This window comes from Myotis nattereri (assembly GCF_964212035.1).
Source record: "Myotis nattereri genome assembly, chromosome: 4".
Classification (NCBI taxonomy): domain Eukaryota; kingdom Metazoa; phylum Chordata; class Mammalia; order Chiroptera; family Vespertilionidae; genus Myotis; species Myotis nattereri.
In genome coordinates, this window is record NC_138079.1 from 5,421,789 (window position 1) to 5,441,768 (window position 19,980).

The window sequence follows — 19,980 nt, forward strand, 5'->3', positions numbered from 1 at the left end:
CTCTACATTTTTTCCAAGACAAAGGGCCTTGGAAAATGTGTGTAATCAACTTACAGACTTTCTTGTATCCTGAGAAGCAGTTATGAGGAAGAGAAATGGGTCTGAAAGCCGGGCATCAGCTGCCTCGTGGAGGAAACCTAGAATGGGTTTAAAAGACTAAAAATAGTGTCAAAGTCCTGGGCTTCCCTGCAGCTCCAGAAAGTCTTCCGGGTTCCAGTAGGCACTTCCCTTTCCTCGTGCCTTCTCCTCCATCCTCACGGCCTGATCCAGCAGGTGTGCCCACTCCCGGAGAGCCCAGCTTCCGACCTGGTGGGCCAGCTGGTCTCCCCCACCTTCCTTTCCCACCTGATGCACTTATGTCCCCTGTTGATGCACGTGTGGGAATTTTCTGAGTTTATAGCCCTGTTTTAAAATATTAAAATAGCCCCAAAGTCATTAAGTTTTAGAGGAAAACCAACTTTATTCATAAAGTATTCACCAAGAGAAACATTAAAGCAAACTCAGGAAATTCTACAGTGAGACATCCCTCCAATCCTTTCATTATCATCTCCTGCTATAGACTCCAAAGACAGTAAACCAGGGGAAGGTGTGGGGAGCAGCTATGGTTACAACTGTGAGAGGAAGAGCTATAACAAGAAGCGCATTAGTTCCCTAAGAACTACCTCCCAGCCCCACTACAAATGGTCATCTTCTTTCCTTCCTTCCTTTCTTCCTTCCTTTCTCCCTTCTTCCTTCATTTCTTTCTTCCTTCCTTCTTCCGGTTCTTCCTTCTTTATTATTTAAAAACATATAAATATATCCTCAGGCATTTAAGGAAATGAACCTGTTCCAGGTAATTAAGTAAGATAACTGGAGATCTATTGCTTTTACAATTCCAGATGGTTCAGAAACTTTGGTTCACACCTTATTAAAATCTAGAGCATTGGACTTCTTTCAAACTCATCCCACTCTCCAAGAGTCCCTGATTTCCAAAGGAATTAACAGACAGAAGTCATAATCTCCAGGATTTTCTCATCATTAAAATGAAATAGGCGTCGGTGTCAATAGAAGCACTAACACCAGCGTAATAGTTCAAAAAGTCTTCTTCTGAAACCTGAGGAGGGTAAAAGGCAAGGGAAAAAGAAGGGAATGGTGTCAAAATAGGGGAATCACAGTAGAGCATTTTACATTCTTCCTGAACTATTTCCTGTTGGGCTTGATTCGCCCCTGGCAGGTAAGCTGGGTCAGGTGAGTGGGGGCTGGCTTGCCTTCCCTCCAAGTGGGCTCTCGGAGGCGGGGCATCTGCAGGAGCCACCAAAGACCTGCCTGCCCACTGGCCAGCTGCAGCTCCCCCAGGGCCATCCCATGTTTGCATTCAGATAAAAATTACTATAATGAAGAGGTGAGCTCCTCAGGCACACTTTCGGCCACTCAAAGCCACTGCATGGCTGGTGGCTGATGTCTTGGAGAGAGCAGACATGGAACATTCCCATCTTCACAGGAGGCCCTGCAGGGCAGCCCTGCTCTGGAGCATACTTTCTGTGAGCATACCGGTGCCTATTATTAATACTGTAGAGTAGAGCAGTTACTAGCTAAGGGAACAGGTAGGGAAAGGAAGGGAGTCTAGACCACACACCTCGGCAGGGACAGAACAAGAGAATGGGACACGTCCCAGGGTCCTTGGGCATTGAGGAGTATGTGACGTGATGCCTGGCATCCAACTGCAGGGCACAGGGACTAGCCTGTGGGAGTTGCTAGAAGGCAAACTCCCCCAACTTCTCAATTAGCCAGGATAAGTGTGAGTGCTTCATGGTGGCCCCCACGCCTCCTACAATGGGCAATGGAGTTAAGAGCAAAGACCCAAAGAGCAGGAGTCAGCCCTAGGCTCCATCTCTCTCTCCTTCACCTTAACCTCCCCTGTTGCTTAACACCAACCCATAAAGTAATACTGTTCCCCACGGGCCTGGAAGGGCCAACTCGTCTTGGCTGTCATCACAAGGGTTTTGTGGGTAATTACAGTTTGTTCTTTTAAGAGCATGAGAGAGTACAATTTGAACAGGGCTTTATCATTTTCAGCGAAGAACTTTTATCACCTGTGACTGAAAGGTCACCCAAAGAACATTTTTAAATGGTCCAAAAGCACCATCTGGGAGGCAAATTTTCAAAGAAGTGTGACATGTAACATGTTAGCTGATAAGAAGAAATAGATTTGGAAAGTTTAAGGCTGTTTCATACAAACCTACATGAACTTTCTTATTGCATGAGTAGCTAATGTTTCAATATGTAAATTGAGGAAATTCTCTTAAATCAGAACCATGTCAATGGTGAGGCACAGTTGAAACGGAAAACATGACAAGGTTGGCATATAAACTAAATCAGTGGTTCTCAACCTTCCTAATGCTGTGACCCTTTAATACAGTTCCTTATGTTGTGGTGACTCCCAATTTCATTGTTACAAATTGAACATAATTAAAGCATAGTGATTAATCACAAGAACAATATGTAATTATATATGTGTCTTCCGATGGTCTTAGGCGACCCCTGTGAAAGGGTCATTCAACCCCCAAAGGGGTCGCGACCCACAGGTTGAGAACCGCTGAACTAAACTTAATGGCTTAAAACTTCTCCATCTCTGGTTCCTAAAAATGATGTCCTAAATATTGCCATTAGAGATGAGTTCTTGTTTTCAATGCATGAAAACTTACCACTGGGAGCTATGTATAGCTGTTTAAAGAAAACATTTTTAAATTTATATGACAGATATCTTGGAAATTCTGCTTTATCATGGTTTTTTCAGCATAATTGCTATTCAATTTCTATTTTCAAATACTACCAAGAGCTGGGCCAGAGTGACTCAGCTGGTTGAGCGTCGTCTGTGCACTGAAAGGTTGCCAGTTCGATTCCCGATCAGGGCACATACCTGGGTTGCGGGGTTGATCCCTGGTCAGGGCGCATACAGAAGGCAATTGATGTTTCTCTCCCACATAGATCTCTCTCTCTCTTTCTAAGCAGGTACTCGGATGAAGGTTAAAAAAAAAATACTATCAAGATAAGATTTACATGTAGGAACGCCTCCCTATCTAGAAAGTAACTAGTGTTACAGTTATGCAAATAAAGCACTGTTGACTAAGAAGTGGCCTGGAACTGTTTTAAAGGGCATGTGGGAAATTTTTATGAACAGCATACTAATTGCATGTATATGCAACTAAATATCTCCATGTACCTGTAGAGCACATATGAATGTAATGAGGTATAGCCCATATAATTCTTTTCAAATTACTGAAAATGGCCCCCCCACACACACACCTTTTTTAGTATAGATGAAACAAAAGTAAATTTTCACTCAGACTCTATCTAAATGAGCTCAATTAGTGGAGCCTGAATTAATGGTAATTTACTATGCTCACTTTGCAGCTTCAAAGACAAGTAAATGGATGTTGAATGATATTGCTAAATGAGATTTTAGGCATGACTAAGTATGAAACTTGTGGGATGATGTTTGAATTCCCAGTTTCCTTGGAAATGAAAGGAATGACCTGGGTTTGCTCAGGCAATGCCCGACACTTGGTAATGGCCTACGTTCCTATAGCACTTTATCCCATCAACCTGGAAACAGGCCGAGGCTCCCTAGGACCCTGGGCGAAGCAGCCACTCGGCCACCTGGCATCTTCTCTCCCTTGAGGTCCCCGTGCTGAAGTCTCTCTCAGAGCACAGATTAGCATCAGTTCTGCAGGTGGCCTGAGCGTTTCTAGGAGACCAGCAACTCAGACCTTTCAAGTTCAAGATCAAGATGTTCCCAGAATCAACACCAGCCTCTGAGTGCCAAGCATTAAGGTCAGTAAAGAAAAAGTTACTTGAGTCTTGTAATGACAGGATCACCAACTAGACACTCAGATCTCGCTTCATTTCAGGGGCTTCAGCTCTGGGTCCTCATGAACTGACTACAGAGCTAGCGCAGGAGGAAACAGGAGATGAAGGATAGTTCCATGGGCAGCGCCATGTAACGCTGGGTGGAACCCTTTGCACATTTGAGCTGCTTGCCCCTGGTCCAGTGCGAGAAGCAAGACCAGCAGCTGGAAGTCCCTGGTGCTCACAAGAACTTTGGTGAAACAGAAATGACTGTTAATACTCCATAGAAATAATAAGTAAATACATTCCATTTGTGATGCGTGGGGAGAAGAATCTAGAACAAAAGAAATAGTCGATTACATGTTGAGATGGCCTTTCCCCAATGCAGTATACCTTTCTGGTGGTTGCAAGTTCCTTTGTGGAAGCCTCGCCCCTGGCCGGCTGGCTGCTCATGTTTGCAGGGCGTTCCCTCCCAAAGAACACCTTCCACTCTGCACTGGCTTTGGCAGAGCAGGTGTGAGAACCAGACAAGCAGCCATGCTATTCTCAGAGAGGAAGAGCTGTTTCACCACAGCCTCTCACCGCACCCTGAGAGGGCAGAAAGGCCGCCGCTCACACAGGCTTCTCAAACCCCCATCAATCATCTGCTCAGGTTTCTCAACAGATTCCACCCAGCATCTGTTTTAGAACCCTTACTTTTAGGGGATTTGTTTCGTGGGGGCTTTTTAATCACAATAAAAGAACTATCTCTCTCCAGCAACGTTGTGCAGTTTTCATATAAGCAACTTGGACAAGCAAAACTGTGCTTAGAGAGATTGGCTTTCAAAAGGAGCAATTACACATAAATAACATTATTCGCAATCTATCAGATCCTGGCGCCTGTGTTTTTCCTGGAGCCAGAAACATTTCTAAAATTTGAAATGCTGTTGCCTCTTTCAACAAGGCCTTAATTTAAAAGAACAGCCCGTAATTTCCAGGAAAGCAAGTTTGATGACTAATCTTGAAAACTGGAATTTGTGAGGTTTTTCATTCTAAGCCCAAAAGAGATAAGCGTAAATCCAGAAAGGTATACTACTCAGAGGGTGTTAGTAGAATTTCGTGAAGGGGGAGGAGAGAAGGCACCCACACACCATCCAAGAACACATTGGTTACATTAATCTCTCCACCTGATTAAACACCAGCAGAACGGACGTCATCCCTAGGCAGCCTGATGCGGGTTGTTCTTGTGGCTCAGTGAAGCATCCGCATTGGCCAAGAGACGCGAAGGGCCAACTGTCTGCCTCCAAGAATAGAGGGGGCTTTCCTTGCCTCGTCTTGATAGATTTTCTACCTTCAGCAAATGTCCTACCTCGTTCCTCAACACTCTGCCATGTGAAGGGCTCGCACAGTCCTGGCTGCTGACGCTGAATGAGACTCAGAGAGGGGAGTTTCAGTACCCATGCTTTCCGCCTCTCTGATCGCTTAACAACCATGGGCTGTGAGTTTGGTTTGAAAGCCAGTAGTTTTGTTTGCATTTATTCTAACTCAGTGATGGCGAACCTTTTGAGCTCGGCGTGTCAGCATTTTGAAAAATCCTAACTTAACTCTAGTGCCGTGTCATCTATAGAAATTTTTTGATATTTGCAACCATAGTAAAACAAAGATTTATATATTTTTTAATATATTTTTATTAATTTCAGAGAGGAAAGGAAAGGAAGAGAGAGATAGAAACATCAATGATGAGAGGGAATCATTGATTGGCTGCCTCCTGCACACCCCCCACTGGGGACAGAGCTCGCAACCCAGGCATGTGCCCTAACCGGAATCGAACCCGGGACCCTTGAGTCCGCAGGCCAATGCTCTATCCACTGAGCCAAACCAGCTGGGGCAAGATTTATATTTTTGATATTTATTTTATATATTTAAATGCCATTTAACAAAGAAAAATCAACCAAAAAAATGAGTTCGTGTGTCGCCTCCAACATGCGTGTCATAGGTTCGCCATCACTGTTCTAGCTCATTGCTCTACTGCCAAGGATAGAACATGGCACATAGCAGAGGGTCAAGTAATACTTTCTGATGGGATGTATTTTCAACCTAAAACCATGATGCGTGCAAAGTCAATCTGCAGCCTACGTAGAGGGGCCCAGCCCAACATGACCCCCACACATGCCATCAAGTCACAAAGAACAACACACCATCCTCCAAAGTGCTACCAGGGTCTGGGAAGAAATCCTATCCAGGTTTGAATGTCTGTGTTACGATCAGCCCCTCGGACTGGCTGGAAGAATTCTGCCTCAGTCTACAACTCATCCCAGTGGGTCTTAGATTTCCCATTTGCGTTATGAATGGAATTCCAGCGGATGTGAACCAGAGGCTGAGTCAGGGTCCCCTCCATTCTTGCCTAGGTTTGCCTTTGGGGGAGTTAGAACCCAGATTCAGCATGATATTAGTGGCTTGTTCTGACCAAACCTGACTCTCAGAATTTTTACATACATTGTTCCTGTTTCATAAAAAGCTGCTAATTTCTTCCTCTTTTCTTCTTTGTTTAATTCCTATTTGGGGTCCAGGCCCAAAAGGTAAGGTTTTCAAAAGGGTTGCTTAGGAAACTTTCTTGTGTTGGATCTTCTGACCCAAGTGCTTACGTTTTAAATTGATAATGGAGTGATGTTTAAATTGTGCAAGTTAAATAAACCAAAAATAGATCCAAAAGTATTAACAAATGATTTTTAATGGCCTTTCTCTGTTCCTCCCACTAGGCCAGAAATCACAGATGAGTCTCAGAATAGGAGAGGCGTGATCCTTGCCTGTAATCTTGCTACGGAGGGCGAGAGGCCGTTGGTGAATCCTTGCTCGTGGGCTCAGACCAACTCTGCTAGAGGGGCGGTGACTGAATGTGACCAAATGCACTGTGAGGCACGGGTTATCTAAGATCTGAGAGCTCTGCCCTGGGCCCCAATTAGACAGGAAGCACAGTACAACGGGGAAGACGAAGCTGATAGCTGCAGCCCAGTCCTCGTTCAGAATCACATGCTAACTCTACCGCCCAGTTAAGCAGAGCCATGAGTCATACCCAGAATCAAAGACAGAAATCTATCTAGAGCAGTAGGCTTGAAATCCACCGTGTCCAGGAAACTGGGGACCTGGCTGTAGCCACAATCTGCATAGTGCAGGCTCCATAGAACATGGGTATCTCTTCTACACATTTCTTCGTCATTTCTTCCAGATTTCTACATCATTTCTATATCCTCCCTCATGACATTTGGCATCTTCTGACCTGCCAGCCTTGATAGAAGCCTAGATAATCAATCCAATGGAAACCCAGACTTGTGTAATTAATTCCAGGGAAAGAGGAATTGTAGAGAAGTTAAATTACAGTTAACTACTTAATATCTTTGTTTCTGCCCTAGAGCACGCTGTTGGCATGGGAGAAACAGTGGGATGAACTTGAACTCAACTATAATCCTGGTTTTGAGCTGATGTTTAATCACTTGGAGCCATGAGGCTGTACCCAAGGCCCTGGCCCCCAGTTCATACATTTAGAGCTTCCAGGCGGTTCATATCCTCAACAAAAATGTCCCTCTTGCAGCCTGTAATGAGGGTGAGAGTTTAGCTTCTCAACAACAAACAAAGTCATTGAAGGTGTCCCCCTTAATACCTGCTATAATTCACCTCTGAAAATATCTACTTCCACCATTTTTAGGTCAATGTATATCCTGACTTCAACTTCCAAGTCTGAGAAATAAAAAGTAAACAAGTGAACTGATACAAAGCATGGCGGTTATGTTCAGACCCTCAATCCAGAGTCACTTAAAGATATAAGATCTTAAAAAATACCATTGTCCCGATCCATGTCCCCAAACCAGGGAAAGAGGAGAGAGAAGGGGGGGGGGGGGCGGCGGGGGGCGTGTCCCCGAGGAAAAAGATAGACTGGTCATTACGCCCAGCACTGTAGCCAGAGGGCTGGCGAGTGCTTATCTCTGGCCCAGACACAGAACACAGCGCGAGGGCTGTAGCTCAGCATCTACTTCCCAGACGCTGAGGGTGCCTGTGCGCAGAGGACTTCCCCGGGGAGCTGCTGGCACATGAACGACAGGCATGGAGCCGGGAGGAGAATGCTTTGAGCCACGAAGCATCAGGAGGGACAGTCTGCTTTGGAGCATGGCTGTGACCTTAGTCTGTGTCACACCGACCTCCCTGTGCTGGTGGGAACGTCAACGCTGTTGACCAACAGCCAGGAGAGGAGGGAGGAACAGTCCTCCAGGCGAAGGCTCGCTGACATGGTCTGCGCGCTCACAGGATGACACGTCCCCACCGTGGAGAGCACAGCCCAGCCTCAAACGTCAACCACAGAAGCACTGAGAACAGTCCTGGCCCTGCTGCTCAGGGAAACGGCCCCCCGCCTCACACCAGCCTCTACAATGACCCCAAAATGTCATTTTAAATCCACTCCCCTAACCAAAGCTTCCCTAAACTGTGGTCAGAGAAGCAAGATTTGGTTATAGAATTGGGGGCAAAGCATGGTCTCCTTCTGGTCCCCAAATTGGGACTGAAGCACTTAAACATGGACAGTCATAAAAACAGGAATCCTCCACCTAGAAATGAACCGTCTAAAAGGAGGTGAAGATAGGCTGTGGGTGCCTGGGTGGGGTTATAGTGAAAATTGTCCCATTTTTATCACTGGCCAAGGAAGACACCTCATGTTGATTGGTGTCATACCAATCATATCAGCCTGGCTCTAGGAGCTTTTCAGGTTTGATTTCAACTCATTTCTACTTTAGAGCTAAGGAAACAAGCTCAGAGAAGTTAAATTACAGTTAACTACTTAATGTCTTTGTTTCTGCCCTAAAGCACGCTGTTGGCATGGGAGAAACAGTGAATGAACTTGAACTCAACTATAATCCTGGTTTTGAGCTGATGTTTAATCACTTGGAGCCATGAGGCTGTACCCAAGGCCCTGGCCCCCAGTTCATACATTTAGAGCTTCCAGGCGGTTCTCATCATGATGATGAAATACACATCGGTGTCGATGGACGCGCTCACCCCTGCGTAGTAGTTCATAAACTCCTCGGGGGTCACCTGCAGGGGAGAGTTAGAAACAGAAACAAAACTTTGCTTCTGGCCGGCTCAGCGGGGCCCATCTCCAGGACCTGCCAATGAAAAGGATCTTCCAGTCGAGGGAGCTGAGGAGTGGGTCTGAGACGCTAAGAACAAAGTGAAGTGAAGGGCGGTGGGTGTGGGAGGCACAGGGGAGAGAGGAAGAAAGGCTTGCAAATGTTCAGATCCGTGGCCTGAATGGAAAGTGAGATCCGGTTCTCTCTTTCTGTGCGAGCAGAAGCCCGTCTGTTCAGATAAGTGAGCCTGAAACTCAGAATAAGAATCAAGAGTGTTTAACTGCAGTTGATACTTTCTCTCTGTGACACACCAAAACAACCCCTCAGGCCCTTGTTTCAGAGCGAGTAATGTTTTACCTTTCAAAACGTGGAGTTCTGTCCTGTGGGTAAAGAAACCATTTCGAGTTAACCATGGTTAGAAAATTCATAAAATATGTTCGGGTTATCTGCATACACTCTGTAACATCCTTACGGTATTTAAAATTATGAGAAAAAATTTCTATAGGAGATAGACTCATAGTCCCTCAAAGGCCAATGTCATCCAGAGTTTCAAAAATACTTATAATGAATATAACATTCACATATGCACACATGGACACTTCAAAACCTCAATATTTAAAAAATAAGAAGTGAAAGTCTTCCCCCAGTCAGGGTGGGGTTGAGGGGGAGAGTCGGGTGAGGACGGACAGCTTCACACATTATTTGGTGGCTTCTGTGCCTCCACCCAAATGGCTTCTGGCACCAGGCTGCCCGAGAGTGGAGGGTAGGGTGTGGCTGCAAGACCTATGACATCATTCCGTGACTGCGGCAAACCCCAGTGACTTCATGCTACGTGACAGCTGAGCCTAAGCTATTAAAAGCTCACCAAGTTGAACATCAATCTTGGCTAAGGAGTGCACCAACTTTCTTGTCTGATTCTAAATTCTTATTTGGATACCAACTTTATTTTTTAAGCATAACTGAGAAGACTGGCTTCAAGGACAGCTATAACTTCACCAAAAGAAGTCTTAGTGTGTAAAACAACTCAATTTGAAAACGATGAATTAGGGGCTAATTGTTCTCTTTATAAAAGAATTTACCCTGGAGTTCCTTGACCTCGACAGGTCCTTGTGTGTTTAAAATATGACTCAACGCACAAAAGTTTAAATCACACCTCACTTTTCGGACACATTTTCATTCTGTCTAGTCAATCCCTGCAAAGCCCTTAACACAATGCCCCGTAGATAACAAGTGCTCAACAAATGGCGCCCTGACCCATAGTTATGCTAAATGAGATTAGTGTGTGCATTACAGTCAGCAGTTAAACACAGGCACTTCTGAAGCTTTTAGAGGCAAGAATCTCAAACATGAATGTGAATAAGAGTTATCTGGGGCACTTATCACAACTGTCAATCCTTGCTTGAGCTCCACCACGGCCCTCCCCGCCCCGAAAAAAAATCAGATTCTGTCGTTTATGCCATGCAGCCAGCAATTTGCATCATTAATAAAATAAGTAAATAAAATAAAAAGAATGATGACCATGCACAGTCAGAATGGAGTAGCAACACAGGGTCTGTGACGGTCAGGTGAGTGAGCGCTGGAACTGCTGCAAACCCCAGTGACCTTTCTGGGCTTACCATGCACGCTAAGGCAAATGTCAAAAGGGAGAGGGGTGGGAACCCGAATCAGCTGAATCACAACAACTGGCTGCGCTGACTGGGTTAGAGCCCAGGGCAGCGAGGTTTCCCGTGGCAACGAGGAGGAACCACCTGCAGAAGGGAGGCGAGCACCCCCGGATCCAGGTGGCGTTGGGCTAATTTGGGGAAACGGCAGTTGACTATTTTTCCACAGATCAAAGAGCAGCGATATTAGAAGAAAACAGAGTTCTGCTATCTCTGTCCCCAAGCATTTGCTCTATGGAATCTGGGACCCTCCCCCCTTGTTTTAATCTCCCCCTGCAATCCCCTGAGTCTAACGTGGAGGACACGTCTCTGTCCCCGGCAGGAAGATGCCAGTAGAAAGACAAGAACGTGCTCGCTCCTATCCCACTCACCCCTGCTAACTGGACTCCCCAGGAGGCTTCGTGGAAAAGGTTGGGGAAAGTCCCTTCGAAGGGGAGGCTAGTTTCCCCTTCCTATCACCGCCATCTCTTCTTCCCGCCCACTGTCCCACTAATCCTTCTTGTGTGGCACAGGGTTTGGGGTGGCCTCCCCAGGGGTCTGCCCCCACTGACTATCAACCCAGGAGAGAATGCCCTTCCCCCAACACCATGGCCTTCCAGACACCTAAGAGCAGAGCTGGTTCTGGGTCCCAAAATCCATTGATGGCTGTGGATAAGACTCATGGCATTTTGGTCTCAGTCTAAACATAATTATAAAGATATAATTCCTGCCCAGCCAGTGTTGCTCAGCAGTTGAGCATCGACCCAGGAACCAGGAGGTCAGGGTTTGATTCCTGGTTCAGGGCACATGCCTAAGTTGTGGGTTCGATCCCCAGAAGGGGGTGTGCAGGAGGCAGTCCATGGATGCTGTTCCTCTCTCATCGATGTCTCTGTCTCTCTCTCTCCCTCTCTTTCTTCCTCTCTCTCTACAAATCAATTTAAAAATTAAAAAAAAGAAAAGCGATAAGTGCTGAACCTACCAAGCTATGCATTTGTAACTTGAAAACAGGAGTTAATGGAGAGGGGGTGGTTGCTTTTTTTTTTTTGTCTCTCTCTTCTCTCTCTCTCTCTCTCTCTCTCTCTCTCTCTCTCATTTTTATTGAATGCATTAGGGCAATGTTTGTTAATAATATAGGTTTCAGGTATATCATTCTACAACACATCATCTGTATATTGTATTGTGTGTTCACCAACTCAAGTCAAATCTCCTTCCATCACCATTTATCAGCCCTTTACCCTCTTCTACCTCCCCCCACCCCTCTTTCCCTCTGGTACTCATCATATTGTTATCTGTGTCTATGAGTTTTGTTTTTGTTTGTTGTTGTTTTTTGGCTTAATTCCTTCACCTTTTTCACCCACCCTCCTCACCCTCCTTCCCCCTGGCAGCTGTCAGTCTGTTCTCTGTATCTATGAGTCTGTTTCCATTTTGTTTGTTAGTTTTTTTGTTAATTAGATTCCACATATGAGTGACATCATATGGCGCTTATCCTTCTCTGACGGGCTGATTTCACTCAGCTTGAAGTTTACTGTGCTTTAGAAATGCAAGCTAATTACAAAGTCTACTAAAGATGAAATCAGAATAAATGCTGGCATTCCTTTCACTAAAGCTTCCCTTAAATGCCATTTCCGCAGAGCAAAGTGTGACAACAAATGAGAATGTGTGTAAAACAGCAGTGTCCTGAAAAGCCCTGTAAAAAGCCCAAAATATTGAATTATGGTCTCATTAAATATGTTTTTATAGTCTAGTTTGTTGGAAAGTGTCTAGCTGTGTGTAGTACATATGGTAACATGAAATGGAATGTTTAATCCAAATACCCCATTCTCCTGTGGATGGGTAACTAGCTGTGGGCAGATCCCCTACTGACATATGTACACACACACACACACACAACACACACACTTCTTACTACTGTAGTCTTCAACTTTCTAGGTAGTCACTAAGGATATATTTTACTTCTATTCATAGCATCTGTAACATAAGTATTTTTAAGGCTTTGAGCCTACTTCCTATATATTTACAATTCCAAATTGGACAGAAGAAATTCCACTTGGATTACGCACTTACTTACCAATCCGTCTTTGTCATAGGGGGAATCAAAGTTATCCAGAAATTTCCGGAACACTTGTTCCTCAGACCAGTCTCCGTTCTGGTACTTGGGATGGTGTTTCACGTTGTACACCCCCCGGAGGTCTTCAATGGTTATGACGCCGTCTCCAGTCTTATCTAACTTGCGGAACGCTTGCATAATCACCTCTCTTCTGGCTCTGGACATTGGGGGCTGGGTAAATAGAAAAGGCACGCACAGACGAACACAACCAGAGGAGCTCTTTTGTACCCCACGTGATAAACTATTCCTCTCCATGATGTGTAATTAGAGGAATTAATTAGCTGTGTGCCATGACATGGTTTGCACATGAACGCCCCCCAGGTCCCTAAGTCTGCTCTGCCTCTCCCGCCCATCACCTTCACAGAGCACTCCCCGCTTCTAAAAACAAAACCTCACGCTGGCCAACCCAGACCACATGGAAGTCACACTGGCCAGGCCCACTGGCTCCTGGGCCACTTACTCTCAAGGTGAGCAGAAACTCATTGAAGTCTATTGTTCCATTTCCATCTTTATCGAACCTCCGGAAAAGCTCCTCTGCCTCCTCCTTTTCCATGACCACCGCATAGTCATTTAACCCTTTCACGAATTCTTTGAAATCAAGAGTTCGGTTATTATTGTCATCCATGATTCGAAACACTCTGAAGAAAATACACACACACAATTTTTTCAAAAGTCACAGAGCACAAGACTTATAAAGAAAACCACTCTCAGGGCTTTTCAAGGTGAAATACAGAAGTCTTCGGTTCTTCCCCGTGCCCCCCTCCTGAACCTGGCCAGCCTCTTCCCAGCATTTCATAAAAGCAAAAAAAAAAAAAAAAATGTACTTTGGGGGGAAATGTACTGTGTAATTCCAAGTAAATGACATTCTGGCAAAACTATAAAAACAGTCAAAAGATGGGGGAGGCAACAAAATGGGTGAAGCATGGGGGATTTTACAATGAAACCGCTCTGTGTGGCATATGGTGGTGGATACATGACATTACGCATTTGCTAAAGCCCATGAAAATGCACAGTACAAAGAGTAATCGGCCCTAATTGGTTTGGCTCAGTGGATACAGTGTCGGCCTGCAGACTGAAGGATCCCAGGTTCGATTTCAGTCAAGGGCACATCCCCAGTAAGGGGGTGTGCAGGAGGCAGCTGGTCGATGTTTCTCTCTCATCGATGTTTCTGACTCTCTATCCCTCTCCCTTCCTCTCCATAAAAAAATCAATAAAATATACTTTTAAAAAGAGTAATCAGTAATGTATATGGCTTTTTAAAAAATACTCAAGAGGCCAGGGGATCCCAGACAGTGACCAGTGAATCTGACTGCACTATAAAGGTTTGAGACAAGCTCACTGAAGGGCGGGTGGGTGAGGGGCTGACTTAACCAACTCTGGAACTGAATCGAGTCGGTAAGACTACAGGGGCAAGGAGCTGCACACAGCCCTCCCCTCTGCTGATAAAGGCACTTCCCATGGAGATGAGCTAATGACTGGGCCCTGCTGTTCGGCTGTATTGGAATTGAACAATTAAGTAAATGGATGGCAGGTGGGGGGAGCCAGGTTTCTCACTGTGGGAAAGGGCATGAATCGATAAGCTAGGGGAGGAGGCCAGAATGATCTGATTCACCTGGTAATAGGTTAGAGTTGGAGACATCCGTATGAGCTCCAGTTTAGTTTGACATAAGCACTGATGATTACATATAACATTTATAGAAATATAGATAAATAGATAGATTAATATACACATGTATATTTCCTTGTTCTGTCAGCTCAGAGGACCTAGAAGTGACACGCCAGCAACAAGAAGCACCTCTGGAGCCTAGAGCTTGGTGCCTAATACCAGTCTCCAATAACCGGAAGTGGGCTTCTTAGAGAAATTGCTGACTCGAAGATGGGGGCAGAATATATGTGAGATGAGCTTCAGTATCTCGTACCCGAAAGTAAGAAAGTGCCCCAAACAAACACACAAAACCCTACATAGATGTGGATACGTCAATGGGGCCCAGGGCCAACAGAAAGAACTCCTAAGATAAAACTAGAATAATCTGAGCAATAAAATAAAGTAGTGTTGGGTTGTAACCTAAAGTATGAAATAAATACCCATGAGTCCATATTGGTGTAAGCAAATGGTTGAATAAATAAATGTGGGGGAAGAGACAGCTTGCTCTTAAGGAAGAATTCCAAATAGATTCTGTTCACGCTCTGCCCTCGAGGAGGAAAAGCATAGTCCCCTCTGCCTACATTTTAGGGGCTTCACATAGAGACTTCCTTCCAAAGAACACCATAGGCAGAGGGAGGGGAGCCGGACAGACACTGTCTCAGGCAGGTGATCCAGGCCAACACCAATAGTGAGAAATCAGGTTGACACCATGCATCCTTGAGAGGATACTGTGGTCCCAGACAACCGTAATCCCGTCTAATCGTGAGGGGAAAGGGGGAGGGACCCCCACTTGAGTTGAGGAAAGATTCAGGGAAGGGCAAGACCAGTAAACGGGGAGGGGGCAGAGGGCACAGCCCAGCAAAAGGCCAAGGACGAGATAGTGCCTGTTCACAGTAGACTGGCTCTCAGTGGAGGGGCTGGTAGGGTGTGGGGTGGAGATGGCGGTGGCAGCAGGAGGGACTGGACTGGATGGCCCAGGAGAGGAAGAGGGGGTGGTGGCCCTGAGGGGTCTGTGCCAAGGACAATGAGGTGGACCCAGGATGAGAGATGCCAAGGTTGAAGGGATATACATGGAAGGGAAGTGGGCGGGGCTTCCCATTGGACTGTGACAGCCTGGCCACCGGGTCCCTATGCCCACAGACCTGGGCTTAGGTGAGAAAGTGGGACTGTTGAAAATGACACTCCCGGCGCTCGGCACCTGTGGGAATGAAGCCGCCCACAGCCTCCAGGTGTGGGTCCCTGTGTAGTGACTCTCGGCCTCCTAGTCCAAACTCCTCATCAGCCCTGGAAGAGCCTCATTCCCATGGGAGTCCCCGTGAGTCACCTGTGAGTCCCCGGATGTGCACAATGCCCAGGGCAGGCACCAATCAGGGGGGCTTACAATCCTTCCCGCGGGGCTTCCCAGTCCCAGGGACTCCTCGCTCTAGCAGAGGGCCGAGACCAGGCCCTACAGAGCTGGGGCCCGCCTGGCGCTGAGCTGAAACCATCCCACGGGCGATTTCAGGGCCCGGGCAAGTGAGCGAGACAGGACCGCCTGAGAGCGAAACCACATTCTACAGCCATGTCTCAGTCACTGCCCTCCCCCTCCTCCAAGGCCCTGTGGTCGCAGCTTCTGGAGCCGCTCCCTGTGCCGCACTTTCTCAGCGCAGACATGGGCCCGGCCGAGTCTGGGACTAAGAACCAACCATGGTCCAAGGGATCGGTTCTCCCACCCTTGGCATTGACGAGGCGGGAACCGAGAGCCCAGGAAGAAGAGGCGTGCTCAAGGCCACACCGATGTCCGCCCCGCCTGGCGTGTCCCGCCTTTCTCCTCCATGTCCCACCACCGGGCCCGGGTCCTACCTGCCAAGTCCTTTGATGCCCGCGGAGCCCCGGGCCAGGCACTGCAGCCGGAGCCGCTCAATGGGGTCGGTGGCCGTGGTGAGCTTTTTCTTGGCCTGGACCGCCATCTCTCGGTCGTGGCGCGCTGTCCCCGCCATCTGAGAGGGAAGCCACAGCCCATCAGCAGAGCGCCGGCCTTGTCACCTGCCTCTGGCTGGACATTTATCTCACTCACTTCCCAAGGACACCCTCCAACCTCCCAGATTTCCCAGGCTTAGGTGTGCCTGTCACCTTCTTACTTACTTCTCTGGTCCTGAGGAATCTGATTTCTCCAACCTGGACAATAGCTTCAAACATGCGGCCATTCCTCCGTATGTTTTCACCTTTCTGAGCTCCCTGCCACCCCTTCCCCCCACCCCACCCCCAACCCCCCACCCCCACCCCACCCCCCGCCACCCCACCATCACATGCAGCCCTTTTCTCTCAACTCTTTTTGAGCCAACCTTCTATGCTGTATGCTTTGTTGTCGTTGTTGTTAATCCTCACCCAAGGACATTTTCCCATTTAGTTTTAGAGAGAGTGGAAGGGAGGGGGAGAGACAGAGAGAGAAACATGCGGTGAGAAACACATCGATTGGTTGCCTCCCACAGGCGCGCCCTGACCAGGGCTGGGGGTCCAGCCTGCAACCGAGGTACGTGCCCTTGACCAGAATTGAACCCAGGACCCTTCAGTCTGGGGGCCAATGCTCTATGCACCAAGACAAACTGTCTAGAGCTATGCTTTATTCTTTTCCTTAGAATTCTCCATTTTTCCTTTGACTCCACATCTAATTTTCTCCTTTTTGGTCCAGCCGTTCATTGTTGTTGCTTCTGCCTCCGCTGAGATTCTCAACACTGATTCCTCCAGCAACTAGTATGTCTTCCTTGATTAACAGGTTAGTGTCCATTTAACACCTGACTGGGTTCTCAGGACAGAAACAAGGTAAATAGACACCATCTCTCTCCGGACAAACAGATTTATCTTTTTTTTCTCCTGTTTTGCTTGTTTTAAATATGCAGAAGTGGGAGGGAGGGTGGGTGTGGCGAAGCTGCAGCTCTTTGGGGTCCCTGAGCGATGTACAGAGTCCTGCAGGTGGGCCTGGGTTCTGAGAACCCCCACGATAGTGCAAACCCCGGGGCTGGGAGCCTGGAGACCCGGGTTCTAGTTCTGAGTCGTGCACGAAGGCACCAGGCACCAGGGCAGGAGTCTGTCCCAAAACGTATCACTGAGATCACAGCACTGCACACAGCTTCCCTGACTGCAGAAAACCCTGTCCGAGCACCTGGGAGTCTGCGTGGTCACAACAGATCCTACCCAGCCAGGGCCTGCCAGGCCCGAAGATGCTGACCCTCCGAGGCACGTGGCCGCAGCGCCCCCTGGTGCTGGCATCGCGTCTGCGCACCCCCGGGGCCAGGCGCTCTGTGGGTCCATTGCTTCAACAAGTGTCTGCAAAGGCTCAGGGCGTGCAGCGCCCGGTGCTGGGGCGGGAAAGAGCCCGTGAGGGACGTTGCCCAGGGCCTGCAGGAGGGGGGGCGCCACCCACCACTGAGCTGCAACACGTGGGACCAGGCGGCCACCCGCTGGGAGTGGGGCTTTCTGAAGCCTCAGAGGAGGGGTCTGCCTTCATCCTAAGAAAGGGGGAGCTCTTCGGGCTGGGGTCCTGGGGAAGGAGGAAGGAGGGGCAATGTGTATTCCCGAGCGCAGGGGCAGTGATGAGAAAATGGCAGGATGCAGGCGTGTGAGTGGGACTGGAAAGTTGGGGGGTGGGGTCCTGGGCGAGAGAGAGTCGTGGAGATGGGGAGCGGATGTAGGGAGGGGAGGTGGGAAGGGGAACTGGAGACAGGGGAGCCTGGGCAGATCACACGGAGCCTGGGCACCGGGTTGGAGTTTGGGTTCTGTGCTGAGCGATCTTGCTGGTGGCTCCCCACCCCGCACCCCCACCCCGTGGCCGGTGCACAGGGACAGTCACGGAGCGATGCAGTGCAGAGGCCTGGAGAGGGGGGTGGCACAGGCTGGAGGGGATGTGCCATTTCAGTCTCACAGCCAGGTCCCAAGTAGAGAGAGAAAGAGGAAAACAGCAGCACAGCCCAAGCACCCTTTGTGGCATCGCACCAGGTCTCCGTCCCGCGGTCCTGGGCGCAGCTGCCTGCACTACCAACGCCCGCTGCCTGGTGTGGAGAAGCACTGTGGGCCATGGAGATCTGACAGTTCGTGGAGGCTTGTCTTCGTGACTCAGCAGAGTCCATGGGAGTCCTCTTGCTGAATTCAGGGGCAGGTTACTGACTGGGAGAGGGGGAACCACTCAACCCCCAGGCTGCACTTTATTGGGTTGTCTTTGGTGCCTCCTAGTGGCAATGAACTGAATTACACATTCTAATCTCTGCCTGCCCCCCTCCGCCCCCCAAGGCTGGGTTGAGTCTACAGCCAACAACCTGCAACACAGAGGGTGGTCTTAGGGCCAAAGAGGGCGCCCCCCAGGCATCCATAAAGGGAAAGCACCCCAAATCCTCTCTGATGCAAAATCCAAAGGAAACCTCTCACTCCGCCCTCTGAAGAACACCCCACTTTGGTTTCTCTGACACTACAGCCCAGTTTTCCTCTCTCAGGAAAAGACAGGTGGTGGCATGAAGGCGCTGAAGCAGGTGTGGTGAGTTCAGAGGAGGGTTGGTCTGTGTAAGGGCAGGGGGGCAGGGGGAGCACAATTAGGAATCAGGAAGGCACTGCAAGCACGTGGGTGCGGGAGGGAGCCAGGTGAGTCCTGTCCACCCAGTGAGGAGGGAGAGCAGGCTCACCTGGCTGGGCAGGGAGGTCCCTGAGCAGCCCTTTGCAGGCCCTGCTTGGGGTGCTGAGATAGACGGGGGCCAGCGTGCACTGGGAGGAAGTGCCCTATTGAACAGATGACATAGCCCCGCCTGTGAGAACTACCTGCAGAGCAGTCCAGTCTCCCCAAGGCCTCCCCCGCCTGGAAGCCATGGAGCCCATTCCCCCACAGCCAGGCCTTGCAATGCTTTCCCTTCACATTTTCAGGCAGCACCTGTGCCATTGCATTAGCCATTTCAATAGCCAGGGCCTGGAGTTGCTGTAATAGCACATGTGATCTCAGAAAACATTCTGCTCTTTACAGAGAAGAGAGGAGAGCGCCAATGTAAAGAGCAGGTAGCTACTGATCGCACGTGCCAGGCCTCACACCGGTCCCCCGCAGCAGGAAATGTTTTTGCTGCAAATGAAGTTCACATCCAAGTCAGCACGATTCCCGCCCCTGCTGGCTCTGCCCTGACCTGCGCATAGGGCCCAGTCCCGGGGGACAGCCAGACCTGCGGGGCTTTCCTCTTTCTCTCTCTGCTTGGGACCTGGCTGTGAGCCTGAAATGTTGACTCAGACTCAGTGGGGTTTGTTGTACTTGAAGGCAATGGCTGCCACCTCTTCTGACTCAGTTCGTTCAGTAAGTTAGCTATTACTACACGGTCGGTGATGAAAACTGGGGGGTCCGTAAGGAGTTTCCCCTGAGACAGGGCCCCTCTGGAGTAAACATTCGGACCCAGTGCTCAGCGTGGCCCCGCAGGCGGCGAGGATGTCCCGGTTCCGAGTCGGAGAGGAGAGACTCAGTTTGAAAAGAGGGCCGGTTTCTGCTGTAGAAAACTGGAAGCCCCAAAGAGATCTACGGGCAGGTGTGCGTCAGTGTCCACATGGGAGTTCCTCCATCGAGCCCCCCTGTTCTCACTGTCATTCGCTAATTAGTAATATCAGTTAGTAATACCAATAATGAAAAACAGCAAGCGGGAGGCCAGACGTTCTAAGCGTGGTCAT

General features: G+C 48.5%; 1 protein-coding gene across 1 annotated transcript; it reads right to left on the reverse strand.

The window, feature by feature from the left end:
• Positions 1-444: 444 nt before the first annotated feature.
• Positions 445-16,315, reverse strand: CAPSL (calcyphosine like). Its single transcript, XM_081090421.1, has 5 exons — positions 16,156-16,315; positions 13,129-13,306; positions 12,630-12,839; positions 8,783-8,886; positions 445-1,093 (listed from the first exon to the last, which is right to left on the reverse strand). The coding sequence occupies exons 1-4, from the start codon at positions 16,290-16,292 to the stop codon at positions 8,785-8,787; spliced, it is 627 nt and encodes a 208-aa protein (XP_080946547.1). The 5' UTR covers positions 16,293-16,315; the 3' UTR covers positions 445-1,093; positions 8,783-8,784.
• Positions 16,316-19,980: the final 3,665 nt, after the last annotated feature.

Coding starts and splice junctions, on each gene's coding strand:
- CAPSL (XM_081090421.1), bottom strand. CDS start 16,292: ATGGCGGGGACAGCGCGCCACGACCGAGAGATGGCGGTCCAGGCCAAG. Junction 13,307..16,155: donor GGCATCAAAGGACTTGGCAG/GTAGGACCCGGG, acceptor TATTTTCTTCAG/AGTGTTTCGAATCATGGATG. Junction 8,887..12,629: donor CCTATGACAAAGACGGATTG/GTAAGTAAGTGC, acceptor TCTCCCCTGCAG/GTGACCCCCGAGGAGTTTAT.